At 45.6% G+C, this 24,029-nt stretch overlaps 1 protein-coding gene and 1 pseudogene across 3 annotated transcripts in view; both read right to left on the reverse strand.

Annotated features, from left to right (window-relative positions):
- Window positions 1–24,029, reverse strand: part of DOCK1 (dedicator of cytokinesis 1) — a 528,830-nt gene that overhangs the window by 439,441 nt on the left and 65,360 nt on the right. Inside the window, exons 5-12 of one of the 2 annotated variants that reach the window (XM_082855005.1) lie at window positions 23,367–23,463; window positions 20,409–20,557; window positions 15,807–15,942; window positions 14,436–14,593; window positions 13,003–13,084; window positions 12,444–12,579; window positions 8,624–8,696; window positions 5,242–5,321 (exon numbers count right to left, since the gene is read on the reverse strand). In XM_082855005.1, the coding sequence (XP_082711131.1) occupies window positions 5,242–5,321; window positions 8,624–8,696; window positions 12,444–12,579; window positions 13,003–13,084; window positions 14,436–14,593; window positions 15,807–15,942; window positions 20,409–20,557; window positions 23,367–23,463 (911 nt within the window). Of the gene's footprint in view, window positions 1–5,241; window positions 5,385–8,623; window positions 8,697–12,443; window positions 12,580–13,002; window positions 13,085–14,435; window positions 14,594–15,806; window positions 15,943–20,408; window positions 20,558–23,366; window positions 23,464–24,029 lie in introns of both variants that reach the window. The other variant, XM_082855004.1, reaches the window with a different exon arrangement.
- Window positions 19,723–19,878, reverse strand: LOC309971691 (large ribosomal subunit protein eL39-like; annotated as a pseudogene). The gene has a single exon. The product of its transcript is annotated as a large ribosomal subunit protein eL39-like (transcript).

Consider the following 24,029-nt stretch of genomic DNA (forward strand, 5'->3'; position numbering starts at 1 on the left):
TTGAGAAAGCCCACGGTCACTGGACTTTTCTTCTTTACCAGCTGGTGAAAGCCCTCTCCTGTTGCCAACTAGACTGTCCCTCTGATTTATTCAAAAGTACCTAATGTGCACCCACTGTGTGCCAGACACACACAGGGCGCTGCAGACACAGGGCAAAGACTCACTACACAACTGCCAGGGGCTCAATTCTATTCCCTGAGCCAAACGCCAAGGGCGTCTCTGTGAAACACGTGCCTACAAAGAGCTTTCTAAAGCACACGTGGAGACCGCGCTCCTGGACGTCACAGAGGCTCCCCTGAGGAAGGAACATTGTGCTGAGATCTGAGGGGTGATGAGATGCTAAATAAGGGGGTTCCAGGCTGCAGCCCCAAGATGCAGAGGGAAGAGGCGTGGGATGCGGCTGGGAAAGCAGCACAGACCTGACCCCAGGGCCTGCCGGCCGTGGCAGGAGCTCTGGTCCCCACCAAGGGGCCCGGGGGAGGAGTCCGACCAGAGTCTGACCTGACAGGGCTCAGGTGGCTGCATGGGACTGGGTAGCTGGGAATTTAGAGCGAGGTGAGGACCCCAGTGAAGAGACCACTGCAGGAGCCCAGGCGGACCCTGGCAGGACCTCAGCACCGGGGGCGGGGGTGCTGTGAGCAGCACCGGGGTCATATCAGAAGTGGATGAAGGAGGGATGGAGGGGGAGTGGCTCTCAGAGATGGCGACAGTCCCGGGCATGACCAATAGCAGGTGCTGGCACACCCTGCATCCCAGTGGAGACGTCCTGAAGGGTCAGAGCACAGAGGGAGGAGAGCAAGAAGACGCCCGTCCTGTGCCCAGGAGAGCTGCTGACATTGAGAGTCCACACGGGGAAAGAGAAGTAGGCGAGAGACAGGGGTAGGCAGAGGGCAGAGAAAAAAGAAGACCAGGTGCGGGTGGCATCAATGTGGCCGACGGCACAAAATGCAGCCCGAGGAAAGGGGAGTGTCTGCAGCACGGGGCAACCAGGGTGGGCCTCAGCAGGGGCCCTCCTGGGGGAGGAGAGGGGCAAACGCTGCTGGGAGAAGGACAGAGAAGTTACAGGAGATGAAGGGCGGGCAGCAGGCGAAAGATTCCACTGAGAAATCAACAGTGGAGTCAAGAGCTAGTCAGTACAGAGACAGAGGGAGAATTTTTTGTTTGTTTCCTTTTCTTTTCTTTCCTTCTATATTTTTCTCCTTTCTTTCTTTTTAAGATATAAAATTCCTGACCATGAGAGGGACAGTTGAAGAAGTAGGAGAGAAGCATAACCAATAAAAACAGGTCTCTAAAGAGTCGTCAGGGGGTAGCACCCCAGCAGGGACACGTGTATCATTGCTCAGGATGTGCACTGCACAAGGCAACTAGCAAAGAAAGGCAAGTGGGAGCTAAATCCAGCCTGCACTCTGCTCACCAAGCTGTGTATCCTGGCAGCGATACGTCTCCCCACTCACCCGGAGGACAGACCATCTCTTTCTAATTCACACAAAAGCACCACAAGCGGGACTTCCCTGGTGGTGCAGTGGTTAAGAACCCGCCTGCCAATGCAGGGGACATGGGTTCGATCCCTGATCCGGGAAGATCCCACATGCCGCGGAGCAACTAAGCCCGTGCACCACAACTACCGAGCCTGCACTGCAAAGCCTGAGAGTCACAACTACTGAAGCCCGTGCACCTAGAGCCCATGCTCCACAACAGGAGAAGCCACAGCAATGAGGAGCCCACAACGAAGAATAGCCCCCGCTCGCCACAACTAGAGAAAGCCTGCGCGCAGCAACAAAGACCCAACACAGCCATAAATAGATAAATAAATAAATTTACATTAAAAAGAAGCACCACAAGCTGGCACAGCTCCAGGCCTGTAGGATGAGTGAACAGACGGACCCTTGGAGTGCCGGGCACCTAACCCCTGGCTCTGTCCTCCAGTGGAGCAGACCAGGGAAAAGGGGCGCTCACAGAAGTGCAAGGGGAATTATCACTGCACATGACACTTGACATGAACCTGTTCCCTGCTGGGGACACCAGGACGCAGCTAAATCTTAGGAGTCTGAGTCCCGAAACCTCCCAAAGGAAGGAACAGCTCCAGAATAAATCTAACTCGAAGACACTTTTCAAGGACTTGCAGGACGTGCTGAGATAATTATTTAAGAGCGTAAAAGTAAAGATGTCTTTCCAACACCTTTGCTCTCTCACAAGTACCAGCTTGCTCAACTAGCTGATGAACCAGTAACTTGGTGACACAACTTGTTATAACACAATTTAAACACAGAGATTGAATTTGCCCAGTTACGTTGGGTTTCCAACACTTTCCTCAGAGGAGGAAATGAGGCCAATTTTCAAGGGAAAAGTGTATTTAAGTTGACTTTTGCTAAACCAGAGTAACTAAACACAAAAGGGATTATTAGCATATGCTATATTTCAAACAACAGGAGCAGACGTCTGGGGGTGTAGGAGGACTCACCGTCCACGTAAAATACCCAGCGCCTCTGGGTTCAGAATAATTTGGGCTAGATATAAAAGATGTCCATTGCAACAAGTAAACATGTAGATGTTAACCTAAACTAGGCCAAAGCCTGGAGACCAGTTCAGAAGGGACAGGCCATGTCCCTCCAAGTCCCTTCCACAGCTCTGTGCACTTGACTGTGTGAACTGATGGGTCACCATGGATGGAAACATGGGGCTCCACTGGGCAAAACTCCACAAACCTAGCAGCTCGCTCCATGCTGCATTCACTGGGCCCCGGGCCTCTCAGCTCTCCCTGTAATGCACTGAAATAGGCCTGAGAGTGAGCCCTGGCGAAAGGTCACTCCATCACTTCCGGTTCAAGGTCAACCTGAGCCAGTGATGTGGCCCAAGGGCATTTTGGTTCAGGAAGGCACCAACGGTCCCTCTGAAAACAATCAATGTTCTTGTCACTTAGCTCTCACTGTGACCTGAAAGCACCCCTCCTCCCCCCAGAGTTCAAGGAATCGGGGTCCCCCGGCAACAGTCCATCTCTGCGACACAGATTTTGGCCACAATACCAGTGAGACTGACAGAGGCGGGCCACGGGTCCTCTCTGTGAGCAAGTTCCTGCGTGACTCTGTGATAAAAGTGTATCAAAACTCTGAGGACTTTGCAAGAGGAGCCGGGGGCCTGGGGCCGGGGGCCACGGCCTCAGAGCGCGCTCATCAAACAGCTTTAACTGGATCTCCCTGCGGTTTTCAGTTAAAGTGCAAACTGGGAGGGCTGGTAATTTATGGGGGGACGGGTCCTGGGTCAGCTGAAAATTCTCTGTCTGGAGAGGCCACGATTCATTAACGTTTTGGGTTGGGGTTTTTGTTTTGTTGTTTTCCAGGGAAGGGGGGTGGTTCCTATCAAAAGAAAGCCAGAAAAGTCCCTGCAGAGGGATAGGGGCTGTTAATTCCTCCAGGACATTCTTTAGGTTTGACTCGCGCTCTCCCTTAGAACAATGGGGAATGAATCAAGATAATTGTTTCTTAAAAGTCTGGTGACATAAGGTAACTAGACAATGAAGCAGGTCTGTTCACCTCAGCTCTACTGAGTTTATGGTTAAGTCTGCATCTAATCAAGGACTGAGGAATGGATATTCCCACGGGTGCTAAAAGCAGCCTCAGGTCGGAGCAACTCAGAAGGTGACTCCCCCAACTTCCCTTCCAGCTGGAAGCGGGGCCTCAGTAAACACTTGTTTTCCGGCAGCCCTCCTGGCCAGCCGAGTGCCAGCTGTCACCAGCCCGTGGTGACTGATTCATCGCCTCTGCCGACAGAGGGTCAGCCGCTGGGAAACTTGTCAGCGTGGGATTAAAAACAATGACTGCAGGCTGGGGAGCAGGGGAGGAGAAATCCCCTCGATTACAAAACCGAAGGGGAGCCAGTCTGCGAAATGGAGCCACTGTCTCAGGGGTACGGGGTGCGGGAGCCCCGGAAAACAAGGTGGCAGTGATTAGTTCACAACACGAGTGAGAGAGAAAAAACCAGCGAGAAGAGCACGTGGGGAGGTGGGTGATGTCGAACGTCTCTGTGTCTCTAAACAGCAAGGTGAAATCACAGGCAGTGGACAGTTATTTTCTTCTCTTGGGAAGTCATTCAAGTGTTCTGAACAGAGGAGGTGGCTGGAGAAGTCTGAGGAAAGCAAACAGAGGAGCTGCTTCCAGTCCTATCAACCCTGGGCTCTTTCCAAACATTTCATCGTATCCTAGTCAGTTTTCTCCTCTCATCCAGGAGCTTGGCTCTCAGCAATGTTTACAAAGATGATCGGCAAGATAGCCCGGAGATGGAAACAACCCAAGTGCCCATCATCGGATGAATGGATAAAGAAGATGTGTCACATATATACAATGGAATATTACTCAGCCATAAAAAGAAACGAAATTGAGCTATTTGTAATGAGGTGGATAGACCTAGAGTCTGTCATACAGAGTGAAGTAAGTCAGAAAGAAAAAGACAAATACCGTATGCTAACACATATATATGGAATTTAAGGAAAAAAATGTCATGAAGAACCTAGGGGTAAGACAGGAATAAAGACACAGACCTACTGGAGAACGGACTTGAGGATATGGGGAGGGGGAAGGCTGAGCTGTGACACAGCGAGAGACAGGCATGGATATATATACACTAACAAACGTAAGGTAGGTAGCTAGTGGGAAGCAGCCGCATGGCACAGGGATATCGGCTCGGTGCTTTGTGACCGCCTGGAGGGGTGGGATAGGGAGGGTGGGAGGAAGGGAGACGCAAGAGGGAAGAGATATGGGAACATATGTATATGTATAACTGATTCACTTTGTTATAAAGCAGAAACTAACACACCATTGTAAAGCAATTATACCCCAATAAAGATGTTAAAAAAAAAAAAAAAGATGATCGGCAAGAAAACCCTCACAGGCTGTACATCAGGGACAGGGAGTACGTCATTACCCAGCCCTGCCACCATCATCATTATCCGCGTCAGCAGCACCACCACCATCAGTATCACTGTTACATCATCGTCATCATCATCATCACCATCATTGTCATTATCATCATGTCAGTATCACCATCATCATTATCGTCACCATTATCATCATCATGTCATTATCAGCATCATCGTCACGGTTACCATCATCACTGTTGTCATTTTCATCATCATCATCAGTATCATCGTCATCATCATCATCATCATCAAACTAAAATTCAAACCACAGCATGTTCCCAAGTTCATGCAAATGGACTCTTACAGAAACAAAACCATAGAATACATACCCTGGCCCTTGTGGTTGACTTCTTTGGCAGCAATGACTTTGTTTATAACAGTCTGAAGGAAGTCATTCTCCCCCGCCACCCTGGGTGAAAAACGGGATGACATGTTCAGCGGCTTGTGTCGAATGGCGTCGTCCAACGCGAGCCTGGAGGGCACGGGACGACCAAGACCACAGGAGACAAAGGGGCACAGGGACCCAGAGGTCACGGTAACAAGGGAACACAAGAGATCATCATCACCGAGTGCGAGAGAGAGTCATCACAAGTCAATGCACGACAAAGGACGGGATAGGTGACAAGAGAGACAGGGAAGAGCATTGATCAGGAAAATGCTGAACCGCACAAGAGGAGTAAAGCGAACGAGGTCGGCCCCACCCCCGGGTAATAAAGGTGAACCAGGGCACCACTCCATGTCTATCAGACAACTTACAAAAAGGGAACTTATCTGAAAATAACATGGCCGAACAGCATTTAATCCCAAGGAATGTTTATGACCATTTCTTCTTTTTCATTAATTCTTGACCATATAGCATAGGTCAAGGGGTGGGTGCTTTGAAGGGAAAAGCAAAACCAAGACAAAAAAAAACAAAAGACCCCTCGGACCTAACTGCTTGGGAAGCTTGGGTAGCAACCACTCTGCCCCATCAGACTGTGTACTCAACGCAGCCTAAAATAATTCAATGTGAAAAGAGTGGCATAATCTTCAGAGAACACAACTACCATGCCTGAAGAGTAAAACTGTGACACAATTATGAATGTAAATCATCAATGTTTTGGGGACTCATGGATCAGGAGCTTTTAATAGAAGCTGCACTAGGACTGAGAAAACAGAAACAAACAGGCGACATGGGCAAAGGGAAATACCGTGTAGCACAGCAAAGCACAATATGCAACAAGCGAGAAAATGTACGTCAGGTACATAATGTCTAAAATCATTCCTAGAAACTAGGACAAGCGCTATTCATCACTTGAGCCCACATTACTCAAGAAAGCTGAGTGCTGTTTTCACTGACTTCACCAAGTTAAGAAAGACAGAGAGAGGGCTTCCCTGGTGCCGCAGTGGTTGAGAGTCCGCCTGCCGATGCAGGGGACACGGGCTCGTGCCCCGGTCCGGGAGGATCCCACATGCCGCAGAGCGGCTGGGCCCGTGAGCCATGGCCACTGAGCCCGCGCGTCCGGAGCCTGTGCTCCGCAACGGGAGAGGCCGCAACAGTGAGAGGCCCGCGTACCGCAAAAAAAAAAAAAAAAAACAGAGAGAGAGAAATGTACTCTATGCTTCCTTCCCTAAAATTTATCCTGTGGTATAATAAATCAGTTTTAATGGAGCAAAAAATGGGTTTCATTAGCATGGCATTTCCCAAAGAACTACTTCCATTGCTTATTTTGCTATTAAAATCATGCTTCTCTTTTGTTTCTAACACTGACCATATGAATCTGTATATCAGTCTTCCTTTAATGGAGCAGGAAGTCACAAATTACAGTAAGAAGTGAACATGTAATTAAAATGGACATTTCACTACAAGAGAGAAAAAGGTGGCAGCAAGATGCCACCTCAAATAGGTCATAACAAGTCCCGGTGAAATTGAGATTAGTGAGTCTAAAACTAACCCCCCTCACTTTTCAAACCGTAACCCAAGTTTTTTTCTTCCCTTGACTTTTCCCAGAAGACACTAGTAGGCAACAGGTAATTTCAATGCACTGGTGCATTTGGGCATCAAGAAACTCTGAGGTCTCATGAATAAAACGGCATTCAAAACATCACTGGGCTGCATTGTTTTTCTCATGGGCAACTTAATAGTATCGTTTTATAATGGTGTGTTTTAGTTATTACCTCAATATCTGCCCATGTTCCAAGATTATGTTCTCCTTGTTTACTAAAGAAACTTCCAGATTCTGCAGAACGGAGTTCCCTTTGTAACTCTCTTCACCAGGTATGATTCCAAAGTATCACGTTCCAACAGAACGTTCTATGATGACGGGAATGTTCTCTACCTGCACTGACCAATCTGGTAGCCACTAGCCACCTGTGGTACTGAAGACTTTAAATGGAACTAGTGTGATGGACGCACTAAATATTTAATTTTAGTTAATTTTCATGAACTGAAATGGCCACATGTGGCTAGTGGTTACAGTGTTGGACAGAAGACGAAATCTAAAGCAATGAAGCCACAAAAAACCTTCGCCTCCAGTTGTGTGGTGAGATACGTAAAAGTGAACCTCAATTTCAAGCACATTAATGCAATGTTTTCTGTTATTCTAAATGCCTACTGAGCCATGCTTCAAGATGCTGTCTGACCAGATCACCTGCCTGTAAAGGAAACCACTCTGTTCCACCTTGAACAAGTGGTTCTCAAGCCCGGGGCTGAAGGCGCGGTCCGTCGTGCAAAGACAGGGGTGCAAAGGGAGACCACCTCCTGCTCCCCCATCCCCCCAGGACAGGACTCCCCCCACCACCCGCCAACCTCCAAGCCCCCTCAGCCAACACCTGAAAACAACCAGAACTGGCTAAAATAAAATTTCTTTCAAGCCTGGAATCACTTAAGTAGAAAGAGAAATGAGGAGAAAAGACAGAATGCAGGGCACTATGACAGGTCATTCTAACTCAATTTATCCTTTACTCTGTCTTCTAAGATTTCACACCGCCAGGAGGAAGCCCCCTCTTGTAGTTAACCTAAACCCCTCTAATTCCTCCTCCTTTCTCTCTGTCTAAGGTGGAGAAGTGCCCTTGAAGGGACTACAGACCATTATCCAGGCGCCCTCTGGCTTTAATCTCCAGGGAAATAACACCAATTCTTTCAACCTTTTCCACGGGAACTACCTTCAAATCGGAGAATCAATTTAATGAATCTCCTCCAAGTGCTTTCCAAGCACACCTGTCTATAGACTTCAGGCCAGAACTAGACAAACCCTGAAAATGGCAAGCACAGACAACGTCCACTCGAGGCAGCCCCAGAGACAGAAAAATCACAAGTTACAAAAGAATTCGTTCTTCTTGTGTGCGGTTTTTTTATTTTGAAGACAGCAACTTCCCATGAGGAATTTGAAACTACTGTATTTTGAAACTGTGAACAGCTACTAGAATAAATCAATTATGTAAAGACACATGCGTGCTCAGATTGGAATTGTAATTCTGAGTGTCCCACAGGATAAGGCACGTCAGGGATCACACGTAAAATCTTCTACTCGCAAGACCATAAACTTTAACCCAGGTTTCTTGCGACTACAAAAATGCCCTTCACTAGAGCAGCGACTAAACAGATGTTTCATTATTATTCAATAATCAATTCCTGTTTGTGCTGAATTTATAAACTGAATTATAAAGATAATTATTACAAACATACATTTTCCATGTTCTATCTGGTTAAGTACTTTGCCCCATACTTACGGCTGAAAGGGAATGAAATGCTGTTTGTCTTCATCATCTACTTTTCCATTTATTATATCTGTTACATCCATCACTGGGGACAAGAAAAGAACAGAGGCGGTTTTGCTTAAATGCTATCATCATAGACGACAAACAAACAAAAGAACATCGGAATGTCCTCTGACCAACAACAAGCATAAACTGGTGGAATTTTCTTATATTCAAGTTTAAAGTATTTCCACGTTTGAAAGACCAATCAAGTTATCAGAAAACACCAGCCCAAATGGGGTTGGGGCTTAAACAGCAGAGTTCCACTTAATAAATTCCTTTGTCTATTACCCAACTGGCACCGACTGAGTTGCATTTTCAATAGAACCTTGTGTGTTGATGAAATGTTCCATCCCAAGGAGCATCTGAAATGTGGCCGGTGGAATGGAGGAACTGAATTTTTACTCTGATTTCATTCTTATGCCAAAATAGCCACACGTGGCAGGGCGACCACACTGGACAGCACCGTTCTGGAGCCTCACATCAGCCACTGCACGGCCCCAACAAGGAAACAGTACATCAACTGGCTACGGTTTACCCACCCCGTGCTGGCATCCGTGGACACCATTTCAAGAAACACTGGACAGCTAATCCCCTCACTCACCTACTGTATGGTTGAGGAAACTAGGCTCCAAGACCTGAATGAATTTGCCCCAAATCTGGCAGCTGGAACATCACCGATGCCCAGCTCAGACCAACACAGCGAGAAACCCCGAGAAGAGCCCTAGGGGCACTGGACACGTGCTCTGTCTCTGCTCGGCTACAACTGACTGCAGGTAAGTGAGCAACACGCCTCGCTTAACTCCTTCTGCACGGTCCCCTCTTTAACAACATACAATCGTATATTAAAAACGGGGACAATTTCCATTTCTACCACCTCCCTCCACCCTAAAAAGGGGGAAGGGATTTGCAGGACCAGAACAGAAGCATCCCTCCTGTTGTTAAGATGCTCATATGGCCAAGACTACATCTTTACCACCAGTTCTGAACCAACAAATAGAGCTCACTTTTCAGCCCAAGTCCAATCAGCCTTCGGTATTTGCAGCAGCAGCTCAGACAACTGGCTCTATATGGGTCAGAACAAGTGAGTCTGAACCCAGGAGACTACCTCCTGCAGCCCAGGCCGCAGTGAGCAGCTCTCCTGTGTCCGCAGGAGACCTCTCTCCTCTGGGACTCATCCCACCAGCTGACTATGAGTCTCTCTGATAATCCAGCTCCCTTGTCAAAGCCTCGTCTCTAGCCCTGGACACATCCAGGAGCCCAGCAACTACTGGCAGGAAGGCAGCATGTGAGCAAGAGACCTAGGTCTGAGCACCAGTAAGTTGAAAGCAGCCTCAGCTCTGCTACTTCCTGGGAGTGGCAGCCCCTTTGGGCCCCCAGCCCAGTCTCAGAGGGAAAGGTGTTGAAATCGCCCGTCACCATGTCTTTCCCTCACTGGTTTTCAGCACACAGGCCCTGGTGAAGAAAGTTCTCGCTGTGATTGGGACTTTGGGCATCAAAGGTCCCCGTTGCCCAGGGAAGAATGAAGGACTTGGGGGTGTCACCCCCAAAGTAAGAGCCCAAGCGTTTCTATGTTCAGGTATGAGGGTCCATCTTAAGAAAGCCAAGAGTCCACTACTGGGCAGATACCCTGAGAAAACCATAATTCAAAAAAGAGACACGTACCCCAATGTTCACTGCAGCACCGTTTACAATAGCCAGGACATGGAAGCAACCACAGTGTCCATCGACAGAGGAATGGATAAAGAAGATGTGGCACATATATACAATGGAATATTACTCAGCCATAAAAGGGAGTTATTTGCAATGAGCTGGATGGACCTACAGTCTGTCATACAGAGTGAAGTCAGTCAGAAAGACAAAAACAAATACCGTATGCTAACACATATATATGGAATCTAAAAAAAAAAAAAGGTTCCAAAGAACCTAGGGGCAGGTCAGGAATAAAGACACAGACGTAGAAAATGGACTTGAGGACGGGGCGGGGGGAGCTGGAGCAAAGTGAGAGTAGCGTGGACATATATACACCACCAAATGTAAAACAGATAGCTAGTGGGAAGCAGCTGCGTAGCACAGGGAGATGAGCTCGGTGCTCTGTGACCACCTAGAGGGGTGGGATAGGGAGGGTGGGAGGGAGATACAAGCGAGAGGGGATATGGGGACATATGTATGCATATGGCTGATTCACTTTGTTGTACAACAGAAACTAACACAGTGTTGTGAAGCAATTACACTCCAATAAAGATCTATTAAAAAAAAAAAGAAAGCCAAGAGTCCAGCTGTATGTAGTCACCAAAGATGTGTGACAGAGGAGGATCTAAATGGCCCAGAAACATGACATCACACGATGCAGGGGGTAGACGGAAGGTGGCGTCAGGATGCTGGTGATGGAGGAGGGACAGCACAGGTAGAAAGCCAAGAAGGCAGGGATGAGAAGCATCCTGTGACATCGAGTGACAACTCCCCACAGCCTGCTCATAGCCACTGGGCACCACACATCCAGGTGGCCAAGATACACAGCATCCGCTTCTAGGGGTTCGTCCTCTCCCAACAGTCAGAAGAGACACAAAGATCCAAGTTCAAGGATGTGTACCGCATACCTGGGCAAGAATATGTTTTAATAGCTCCCCAGGCTGTGTATATGATTGTATAAGTGCAAATGAGAAATACACTTAGGGCTGAGAATCGTTGCCTTAAAAGATTTACCTTTTGTGCCCAAAGTGTACATGGCCACACCGCACGATGAAATGTCCTCCCTCCGTCTCAGAGCAGATAGGAGTAGGAAGTTGGGAAACACGTAAGCAGAAGGCTCAGGTCCTTACGTAGCATCTATAGAAACACACCAGCTCAACAGCTCAGGAAAGCCAGCCCTCTGGGATGAACGCGGATGGTAAGAGATCGCTTGCCCCTCCCTGCCTCACCCCACTGCTCCCTTTTGCTCTGGACCTAAAACTGCTCTAAAAATAAAATCTGTTTAAAATGGGCCAAAACAAAACTAAACGAAACTAAGCCCTGAGCTTCCTGGTAGCCCAGGTAAAGAGTCCTTCCATCTCTGCTCATACAAGAAATCCAGTGATGTACCAGAAAGGAAGAATTTTCTCACATACCTATTGATATAAATCCCAAGAATCACAAAAAGGACAGGAAGAAATAGAGGGCTGCGTGATGAAACTCCACTGCAGTCATCAAATCGTGAGAGAAAAATCACTTCCCAAATGGTGAAAAATGAGAGTGACACTGAAAGAGGTCAACTAATTAGGACGTCCTGGGGACACTTTCCTCTCCCCTCCACAGAGATAACTCATCACTCCCTTTACTTGTGCTGTCACCAAAAACGGAACAAAAACAGAGCACACGTCCGCAGGATAAAAGGCCCCTATTTGAAGAGAACTCTGTCCTCTCCGGGCTTTCTGCTCCTTCTACCTTTTCATCCCTTTGACCATTCTGTGTAAATTCATTCCTAAATCTATCAATCACCAAGTCCAGAAACCCTGCAACCCTCCAGTGACTGGTTTCCCTCCAGGATGAGCATGTGGGTCAGGGTCTCCTCCAGGAGACAGGATCCACTTTCAAACCAAATATACAATTTGCACCTGAAGCTTGTGGAGCAAAGACCCTGAGCTGAATGTGGACCTGAACCCATGCAGAGAAGAACGAATACATTTTTTTTTTTCTCTCCAACAGAAAAGCTTATAAAGCAAGCAGCCCGCTGTCCAATATTCAACGGCAGCTCGTATTCACAGCAAAGGTGATGATCTTGAAACTCTTAAGAAAAAGGAAAGAAGTGGATTACCGGCCACCCCGAAAGGCCGCCGCAAGCCGGAGGTCAACTTCCTTGTGTTATTGTCTCTCAGTTCCATGCGACCCACTCGAACAATCTGACACACAAAACTGATTTTCTCCCTTTTCAGGTCTTTGCTTCCGAGATCCTAGAAATATTAATTTCCGTAAGTTATTTTGGAGAACCATTATTCAATGCAGGTTCAATTGAAACAGACAGTAGAAAGATGGATTGCGACTCTTTTCTCCAACCAGTTTTTAGCATTTTAATAAGTCATTCACAAGACAAAAAGGAGCTGAATCACAAAAGTCACTTAGCATTAAATGAACTTAAGATCCAAGTTTAAGAGACATACTCAACATAATGAAGTACACGTCTTTGTCATGGGGATTCTAAGCATAGCTAGAGACCCAGAAGATCCCTGGGCAGTTATGTTATTATAGTAAATTAACAAGTATTAAAGGCATCCCAAGAACCCATACTCTAGTGTGGTGAGAAGTCAGACAGCAGTCATTAAAAATAGTCATTAGAATGGTGAGCAATTCAAATGAACATCTTTGGATGCACTTACAGTGAAAACAGCTCGCAAGTTATGTAATCTGTCTATATCTTTAGGCAATCCTGAACTTGACCAGCGAACCAGGTAGTTTTCACTTGAAAAAAAGAAATAAAAGCAAATTAATTTCCCAAATAGAACAGCGTACCAAATGTACATCCACACTGAGTTTTAATTAATACCACGGAGGTCCACTACGCAGACAACTAAATGGGTTCAGAAATATCAACCACATCAGATACAGCTGCTCTGCCATTAACATATAAGCAATTTCCATACAGGACAGTATGCAAGGACGGCCTATACAAAATCCTTGAGGTTTTAATTTTGGATGCTCAGGGTTATAATTCCAAAGGAACTATATGCAAATGGCATTTCAAAGCTTTTATTACTTTTTTAACTTGAAGTATAGTAATTTACAATGTTGTGTTAGTTTCAGGTGCACAGTACAGTGATTCAGTTATATACATATGTATTCTTCTTCAGATTCTCTTCCATTATAGGTTATTACAAGACACTGAATATAGTTCCCTGTGCTATACAGTAGGTCGCTGTTGTTTATTTTACACAGTTGTGTGTATATGTTAAAAGTTTATTATGAAAAGCATATCTGTTCATTTGGAACAATTATAGTCTCACATTCACCATTCATTCATTTATAGTATAAAGTAAAACTGCCTGATTATTTCAGAGCCTGACACAAACCAAATATGACCTAAAAATACATATTGAATCCTACAACAAGAAGAAATAAAGTCCTTATCAGAAGTGGCAATGAAATTTGTTCTGTTTTCTGTCATATACTAAGTTTTTAAATTTTCAAAACTACGAGTGAAGATTCTAGACTTTTAAAATACACACACACACACACACACACACACACAGTTTAAACCATACTTTTTCCCTCTGGACAAAGAGAAAGTTATACTGAGGAACAAAAACAAGAACTGAGAAAGAGAGCACATGAGAAAGGACAGACATGGCAGAGATGGGATTTACAATATTTTATTGAACATTCTTTGAGAGCCTTTACATAGCAGGCACCGTTCTAGACACTGTATTCCACCAACCATCTCAGAGAAATAACAGTAGGTCAAAGGTCCAGAAATGACATTCACAGAGAACCAAAGCTCGAAAAAGCAAGATTAAGACAAGAGCAATACATTGGGTGGGGCTTGGGGGGGGGGCGGGGGCAACAAACAAAACATCCTCTAAAGACAACATAGGAAGCATGACTTCAAGCTGCAGTTGCGAGGTCCTTATAACATTACAAGACTCAGCTTTACCGTCAAATATCCACGTACGTGCAGGAAAGCTACCTGGGGGAAGTCTGGCCAGCTGATCACCCCTAGGGCTCCCTGCAAGAGCAAGACTTTGTGGGGGGTCCTGAGGCCATCTTCCCCACAGTAACCGAAGAGGAAAGACAGCAGCCAGGGAATGTCACTGACCTGATGAACTTGGACTCCACGGGGTCATACAGAGACATGAGCACTTCGGCATCTTCTCCGATTTTACACACCACGTTTTTGAGGTTAACAAACAAGGCCAGAGAAGGGGTGGCAGCAAACTTGGCTTGTCTGTTAATGTCTATGTTCTGCTTTTGAGACTGTCAGTGGAAATAAAACAATACAACAGAAAGTCGACAAGAGCAACACTCTTGGCTACCCCTTGCTTTGTTCATTCCCTACAGAACAGAAAACCATGTGAAACTAGCTGCAGTAACACAGCAAAGCCCTTCATGCAGCGTCTTCCTTGTCTTCACCTGACACTCTCATCACAGGCACACACCCAACTGAAAATAACAGTGCCCTGTGCAATGGTCCCAGTCGCGTAACAGCTTATACTGAGTATTTTCAGATACAAAACACTTAGGGGCCCAGTCAATGAATCAGAATGGAGACTACATGTGGAGTTGCTTGTCTACTTTTTGGTTCTCCCATTAGATCAAACCCTCCGAGGATATTTCTGTTATTCATCATTATGGCCTCAGTATCTGGCACAGAGTAGGTGCTCAACAGCTGCTGAATGAATGGACGGCTCGATCAGGCAATCGAGTTCTCAGTGTCAACTACATACAAGATACCATTAAAGGCCATGGAAGATGGAAAAGATCAATAAGATACGTGTCCCCGCCCTCACTGAGCTTATTTTGTTTAATTAATTCTTATTGGAGCATAGTTGCCTCACAATGTTGTGTTCGTTTCTACTGTACAGCAAAATGAGTCATTCTTACATATACATATATCCCCACTTTTTTGGATTTCCTTCCCATTTAGGTCACCACAATGCATTGAGTAGAGTTCCCTGTGCTATACAGTACGCTCTCATTAGTTGTCTATTTTATACGTAGCATCAATAGTGTATATGTGTCAATCCCAATCTCCCAGTTCTTCCCACCCCCCATTCCCCCTCGGTATCCATACATTTGTTCTCTACGTCTGTGTCTCTATTTCTGCTTTGCAAATAAGATCGTTGAGCTTAGATATGTCACTCTCCTACTCCTATCAGAGGAAACACAGAATCGAGTATTGTTTCCCACGAGCTAAGACCACAAAGCCAATGTCATTAAAACCCTGCCCCCTGAGCTGAAGCACACCCCTCTCAAGAGCTGAAATGCTTTCAGGTCATCAGCAGCATGTTTTGACGCTGGGCTCCATTCCACCCCTCGTCGTATGAAATATACTGTGCAGCTGTACCTTTTCAGGTCCTTTTCAGTGCACGTGATGGGCATCAGTGGTGATGTTTTACTAATGTCGTAAACTGCTGCTGAGAAAATGTGTTCCATGTGTAAATGGCATATTACAGAGAGGTGAACTTACCTTTTCTTCTTGTAATCTTTCCTCTACTTGTTTAGAAGCTACTTCGTGAGCTCTGAAAAGACTAATGGTGCTAGTTAGTTCTGGATCCAGAATGTTCCCATCTTCATCTCTCACCACCAAGTCCAAATCAAGGATCCTAGAACAACAAGAATTCAGAACTTCACAACCCAAGGGCTCTGAATTCTCTAACAAACTTCAGTCCCAGCACCTGAGCAGAAAACATCACCGAAAGTCGGGGTCACCCACACAGTATTAGGAAACACAATTCTGCAAGGTCACCGCCTTTAACTTAAAATGTATACCCTTGGAATTAAAAAAAAAAAAACTTATTCAGTTTTTACTTCCATTGCCGTAGTGGCTTTGTCTTACAGATCTACAAAGTCCAAATGAAATGTACGTTGCTAATTACCATGTGAACTGTATGGACAATTTTGTTTTGTTTTTGTTTTTTTTTTTTGCGGTACGCGGGCCTCTCACTGTTGTGGCCTCTCCCGTTGCGGAGCACAGGCTCCAGACGCGCAGGCTCAGCGGCCGTGGCTCACGGGCCCAGCCGCTCCGCGGCATGTGGGATCTTCCCGGACCGGGGCACGAACCCGCGTCCCCTGCATCGGCAGGCGGACTCTCAACCACTGCGCCACCAGGGAAGCCCTGTATGGACAGTTTAAAGTACACACATGCCATGTATATGCTGTGGCACATGTGTGTATATAAATCTGTGTGTGTATGTGTACGTATGTACAGTCACATGCCCACCAATATGCCCAAATATATACAGCTGGTGGCTGGGGAGAGGTGGGAGGAAGGAAAAGCTGGAGCAGAGGCACACCCACCCCTCCATTTCCTCACCACGGTCTCTGGCAGCTTCTACTGCACTACTTTCCTTCTACCTAGAGTCAGTTCTAATCCCTTAATTAGCCCAACAGAAGATTTTCGATAAAGACGTTCTACTGTTTCAACACGGAACGTACGGAAGTCATCCACAGTGATGTTAAGCCTCTTTCTGGCCAGATGGCTAAATGTAGTAGCCACCTTAAAACACAGGCAGCATCTGACTAATAAACCTGTCCGTCTACATCTGGAAATGTTTTTTGGCAATATTCTCTCCATTTCCCCAAATCCAACGAAATAGGTGATTTTTACCACAATTTTTATTTAAAGAATAAACAAAGGCAATTATATAAAGAAAGAAACCAAGAGCTGTGCTACGGTGTTGTGTTCTGGTTTTCTTTTAATAAGACGTGAGGATCTTAACCACAGATGCCTTACACTTTGCCTTTCGGATTTTTCTTCCTGCTATTAACAAGTCTATAGAAGCGGGGCGTTTTTATTTTTCTTAACCATACAACAAAGGAAAACATCTTTTGAAATGAAGATAAATTTCAGTTAGAGAATAGCTTTAACAGTTACAAGTTGAAGAGGAAAGTTGACTTGGCAGTAAAACCTCCATTTAGATGAACTAATCTCTGACTTCTCCGAAGGTCACACACCTTAAAGCTATAGGTGAATGAGTCTAATAACGTGTCAAGCAGGTTCAGTTTTGTCAGTTGTGCTGGACCACTGCACTATTTGTGGAAGGAAATCACAAAAACCTCATTTTGTCCTGTTAATATATCTACTGAGCAAATTCACGGATGGTGAAACAAGACCAACTGGGCCTGTCGGCAGCCCAGGGTAAACGGGCTTTTAAACGAACAGAGGCTTTTCCCTTTGCATGAAAAGAACCTTAGTGGTTGTAATGATTGTGAGGAATTTCAAGAGGTAATATGCTCTTATTAGCTGTCTTTGTAACAAGATTCACCAATTCGGGAAAGCCCCTCCCTCTTAAATATTACTGCTCGTCCCCTGGGAGGAGCCAGTGCTGGTGTGGGTGGAGCCAATGCTAATGAAGTGGGATCTGTTCTTATGTGGGCAGGGCCAGTGCTGGCGTGGGCAGAGTCAATGCTGTTTAGGGTGGGTGGGGGTTCCTGTTCTGGTGTGGGCAGGGCCAGTGCTGGCGTGGGCAGAACTACAAAGCATCTGGCTTTAGGAAGACTCACCAGAAGGTCCTGCAGGCCACACAGAATCAGGCTCCCTGAGAAGCAGAGGCTCTGGCCATGCTCCAGCCTGCTGTGTACATCCTGCCACGTACCTCAGGCCCGCCAGTACAGCTGGTCAGACCCATTTCACAAAGGAGGAAACCTAAGCTCAGAGAAACATCTAAAAGACCCCAGGGCCTGGATTCTGAGCCAGAACCCTCTCACGGCAGAGCCCATGCTCTTTCCGGAATGCCATGTGGAAACTGCCACAGGAAGTGGTCTCTCAGGGATCTCCACACCAACCATTCCATGCGCTGTTCTCAGCAGCTGGTGCTCGGGTGGTTCTGAATCCAGACTGAGCCTCCACTGTGAAGGTACACTGCAGCAGAGCGAGGGACTCTAACACCATTAGAAACTAAATCCGTGGAAGCCCAAAGCACCTCTGGCAGGGGGGGGCGGGGGGAACGCCCTGAAATTACGTGCAAAATTCTGTGTGTATGTGTTATGTATGTGCATTTTCCTAGAGAGATGGTCCATGACCTTAATCACATTCTCAAATGTCTCCCAGAAACCATTTTAAAATCCGACTGTGAACACAGTGATTTTATTTTTCACTATTTTGTTTTCTGAAGAAGGAACTGGAAAGATATGCACAGAGTATTGGGCTTTAGAGAAGTTATGGAGTAGATCTGAGTTCCTTGGGCAAAAACCTATCTTGTTAAGGACTGCATTTCCTATCAAAGTAGTAAATTACGTTTGGAAATACTTCCCTTTCTTAACTAGATTGTTCCACGACATAATGTACTTTGGCTTCCCACGGCCAAATTAAGCAGGTGGTTTCTGGACATAAGTTCAAAATATGATACTCCAAGAGAAAATAGAAGCAAAGCTCCAAAAGTTTGGGTTTTTAGTCAGGTGGTCTTGAAGAGGGTTTCACTGCAACAATATCTCATATCCTATACCCAGAAATCTCTGGCTTCCTGGGGGAAAAAAACATTAAAAAGCCTTCTCCTGTAGGCTTTTCTAATCCAAACATTACATCTTACTAATAATGCAGCTTTTAAAACCTTTTCACACTTGAAAGTCTGAATTACCAGAAAACAAAACCGTTATAATTCTGATTTTACAAAACACTTCTTTAGTTTTTCCAGGACTCCCTTCAACTGAATGGAGCTATTTTCTGAGCTTTACATCCTAATGTGTAAAATGAGGAGGCTGGACTAAACCAGTAGTTTCCCAATCTGCTGTCCGTCACAGTCCAAGTCTATTCTGAAAGACTGGGATTTCTAGCCAGCATTGCAGACGCCAGCAATCAGGATCTTAAGGAGTGGTTCCCAGGATGCTATGTTTTGAAAGCTTTCCAAGTGATTCTGATACAGACCAGCATTTGGGGGTCCTGTGACCAGATACTTTTTAAGGCTTCTTGCAGCTCTGACATTATATGAACAGTCAAATAGTTACCCGGTAGAAAAGGCATGGCCTCATTCTGGTTACAGAACCTGGGAGAGCTGGGATGACTGTGCATCAGAAATGCATGCCCACACCAGGACACGCATCTCTGTGGGAGAGTGAGTGCACCATTGTCAAAGGCATTCAAGCAGAGCTGGGCGGCACCCTGCTGTAAATGGGAACTTTTGCATGAGACATACTCCTGTAAAACAATTACGTGTTGTTCATATCGAAAATGCAAATTTAGCTGGCTGTATACTTTTTCCAACAAAAGGTCTCACATATTTATTATTAAGCCAATAATAATAGTTTCTGCACTAGTGCAGAAACACTGACACAAAAATAAAACACATCCAGCTGTTCAGATACTAGTGATGGCCTCAGAGAGATATGGTAACATGCAAGTGACCTTGACACAGCATAAATATGTGTGCCACCTCACGCGAGGCTCCTTACAGACCCAGCTTGGTTCTTCTCCAATGTCTTCTCTTGGAATTGTACCTGATTTTATTACCAGTTTTCATTCAAATCCGTTAGGGAATAGGACAATTCTCCTTTTGTTCCTTGGCCAGGAATCGCTTGATCCTGAAAGTCTTGTGAGAAGACATGGCAAGGAGCAAATTCAACCACACATAGGATGACGGAGAAGAGAAGAGACCAGCTGGCTGTATTTCTGTTCGCCAAATCTGGCGTCCCTACACTGGTGCCAAGTTTTAAGGTGCCCTTCGATGTCCCTTCCAACTTTCAGAACGCAGGATTGCACAGAAAGAAACCAGGTGCTTTTGTTACTACACAAAGTACCCCCATGTCTGGAATCAAGGTCAAATACTGTCAGCAGGAAGGAAAAGTTCCCCGTCAGGGGAATCAATGTGCGGTCCCCTCTGAAAGAGTGACAATGACAGGTTATCCCAGGCCCATCTTCTTGAAAAGAATACTTTTCAACAGTGACTCAGAAAACCCCTGATCTTCAGGATCCAAGAGAAAACAGCTCATCCTTTTAAAAATGAAACCCGTGCCATTATTTTGATGTTAGAAATTTTGTTTTATCGTAAGATAGGATTATATTCTCCTCAAGGTTTACGGGGATGCTATTATATTGGATAATGTAAGCATGAAATCATCTTTCAAATAAACGAACCTGTTTCCATAATCAATCTTGGCAGTGACTTTCTTCTTCAGTTCTTTGAGCTCATCCTGTGGCAGAGTTCCAGAAAGAATCTGCGATCGCCACTCAATAAGGTCGTAGATCATGTGCCGAACGTTTCGAAACATCTCCCTGTTATCTTGCTAGACGAGGGGGGAAAAGCCAGTTGTTAAGTTCTTGATTTAAAAGAGCACTGTGGATTTCTTTTTTTCTCAAATAGACATGTCTGTGCTTTATATGATGGTGTTCAATTAATGTCAAATTAAAGATGTTTTTAGCATGGAACTGAACATGTTAGATAGAATTTGGTTCCCATCACACACGAAAAGATGAAAAGAATAAAAGACAATGCGCGATCTTGCATATTCCAGCCAAGCAGAGTAGACCAGGGCAGGGTCTGGACTTGGCGCCTCAAAGCCAGCACGGGAGCTTCTAGAATCCGGCCTATGAACGGGCAACCCTTGTAGCTCCCTGAGGAAGTGCCCAGCCTACAGATCTTGCCTACTGAGACTTCAGAATACCTTCTCCCCCAATAATTCTCAGCACACAGAGAAACTCAACCCCGAGGCCTGTCGGCTGAGCTACAAGAGAATGTGCCTCTGGGCTCTTCTGGTGACTGTGGTGCATTTGGCACGTGCAGAGAGGCTTCTGCAAAAGGCAAAATCTGAGTCTACAAAAGCTCTCGGTGCGTTTACGCCAAAGGGAAGCACAAACAAGATACAAAATTCGTACCGCTTATCGCTTTCTACATATTCCAAGGGGGTTGATGGCACAAAGAAAAGCAACAGTTTTGCAACCGCAAGAGTACAATTCATCAAGAGGGACTTCCCTGGTGGCAGTGCTTAAGAATCCGCCTGCCAAGGCAGGGGACACGGGTTCGAGCCCCGTTCCAGGAAGATCCCACATGCCGCAGGGCAACTAAGCCCGTGCGCCACAACTACTGAGCCTGCGCTCTGGAGCCAATGAGCCACAACTACTGAGCCTGCGCCCGAGAGCCGGCGAGCCACAACTACTGAAGCCCGCGCGCCTGGAGCCCGTGCTCTGCAACAAGAGAAGCCACCGCAACGAGAAGCCCGCGCACCGCAAAGAGTACAATTCATCAAGAAAATGAGGAATCACCCAAAGGAAAAAGAACCCTGTGGTTCTTTCCATGAAAAAAAATCTAGGTGAAACCTAACTTGATAAAATTCTACATGGCATGGTGCCTATAAAAAATTAAAACGTGGTCATTGCTACATTTTAGAATAACTTCTCCTCTACACAGCTGAATCTCTCACCCCCACTATTTCTATATTTGACATCCTTTCTAGGAATTTCCAAGATCCCCACCACTTACCCATCCTAGCATGCCCTAACAGATTATCTTCCATCCCATGAGCTTTTTTCCTTAGTATGATCCTAATCTTAATTTCTTTCTTTCTTTTTTTTTTTTTTTTTGACCATGCCACAAGGCTTGCAGAATCTTAGTTCCCCAACCAGGGATCGGACCTGGGCCCACAGCAGTGAAAGCACTGAGTCCTAACCAACCACTAGACCACCAAGGAATTCCCATAATCTGAATTCCTTAAATGAAAACTAAATAATCGAAATCACTGGTTTATTCTAAAATTAAGTTTGTTTCCATCTTATTAATTCTCCTTGTCCAGTTTTATAAAGCATTACCAAATACCTAAAATCCTCAATATTTTCCTAACTTGTCTACAGCCACAGAGCAGAGGGGGAAAAAAATATTTATGAGCAGTATGTGTGTGTATATATATATATATATATAAAATAAGCACTGTTGTTTAGCTTTGCACTAATCTAGCAATGTAAATCCCTAAGAAGCAAATGTAAATTTTTCAAAAGGAAACCAAGGTGACAGTTAGGAATGCCTGTTCTGGGACTGTACGGCTAAAACCGTGTCCACTAACATATTTGTCAGCATCGACTCCTGTTTGTTTTGCTGCTGCATTTTTGTTTAAAAATTGCTAACATGAAACACCGACTCCGAAATTGCTCAGATTTACACAAAACATTCACGGCTAACTTTACGCTTTTAGGTTTGGAGAACATTTGATGAACAATTACTGCAACTGCTTATTACTGTGCATTTATAGGAAACCACTGTATAATCAAAAGCAACAAGGCTGCCTGGAGAGCAGCTGTGGGATGCTGGGAAGTTTTCTATGTTCCCGAGAAATCGAAGCACGGCCTTCCCTCCAGAGTCCTAGCTTTGGGCCGACAACATTAGCAGATGAGAAGTCAAGACTCTGAAGAGAAATACAGGCTTAACAAAAGGTATGCTTCCATAAATGTGAATTTATGTGCAAAGAAATGCCCCAGGGAATACGAAATGGAAGATGTCAGGGCTCCAAACTCGCTGCATTAATAAGGCTTCTTCCGAGATGAGGAGAACTGGACACCACACACGAAGCCAGAAAGTAAACTATTTCCGTCCCTCTGCAACAGACACGCTTAGGTCTAGAAGACTATGTCATTTTTCTCTAATGAAAAGAAGCATTACCTACGTGCAAACAATGGCAAAGACAGTCATCCCTCTCTACTGCATCCATAACGAAGCACCTACGACAGTTTCAAAGCAGGTTTTCGCTTTCATACTCACATACAAACTGTGAGGGAACCCCAGCGCAGGTTGCCTCAGCCTGTCTTCCAAAGCCGGAAAGCAGCCCATTTCCCTTTCCAACTCAAGGAAAGGTGAAACCCATGGCCCCTTCCTTGACAGCCACTTCACTGCAGTCAGCACGGCTACACCCCAACACAAAGCAGGTGGAAGGGCACATAGTCCCTGAGGGTGACCAGAGTACTGGGCCAGGCTGCTAAGTATGACCTGCTCCCACACGTTCTGCTTCTGAGGTTCCCGGAAAAAGGCAAACTACCCTGTTGGTTCAGCGGGGTCCACAAAGACCATTCTCTATTGCTAAGCTCCGATTCACAATCCCATTTTCTCACCACATAGAGCTGCCTCCAGATGGTGGACCACTCTCTCAGTGTTGTGGTGACTTCCTGTATGAGCGGGAGGTCGCCTGGGATGACCGTTTCATGTTGCCTGGGAAGGATGCAGGAAAGGAGAGAGATGGTCATGGCTTCGTTAAACCAGGGGTACCTTGTAAATTCCAAATCTAGGCCACAGTGTGCAATGTTTAAGCAAATGGAGAGACAGTGTGCAAATAAGACTGTGCCCACAAAGGAATACATGCATCTCTACGAGCGACAAGAAATTTCTGTACGGAGTCTGAGAACGTTCGTACATCATCCTCCGTGTAAGCCATCTACCTCATATGTCAAGGTAAGATGAAGGAGGCAAGTGATATCCCGTCAGAACATCAAGGTCTGAGAGGTGTAAAGTATATTCATAATATGCGTACCCATCTATTTTATAGATGCCATAAATTACCACCAGCCTGTGTGGCATTAAAATGCAGGTTTGGGATAAGATGATTTTTTACGTTTCCATCAGGCCTAAAACTCATTCTATGATAATATACATGAAGCAGTTATCCTTGCGAAATATGAGCGAGGTTACAGCTTTCAAGTGTCCACAGGTGCCCTGATCCCCGAATTCTGCTTATCCTCTTTCCCTTTTCTCTCCACCCCAGAAGGTTAACCCTTGAC

This window comes from Leucopleurus acutus, assembly GCF_964270905.1.
Source record: "Leucopleurus acutus genome assembly, chromosome: 14".
In the NCBI taxonomy this organism is placed as follows: domain Eukaryota; kingdom Metazoa; phylum Chordata; class Mammalia; order Artiodactyla; family Delphinidae; genus Leucopleurus; species Leucopleurus acutus.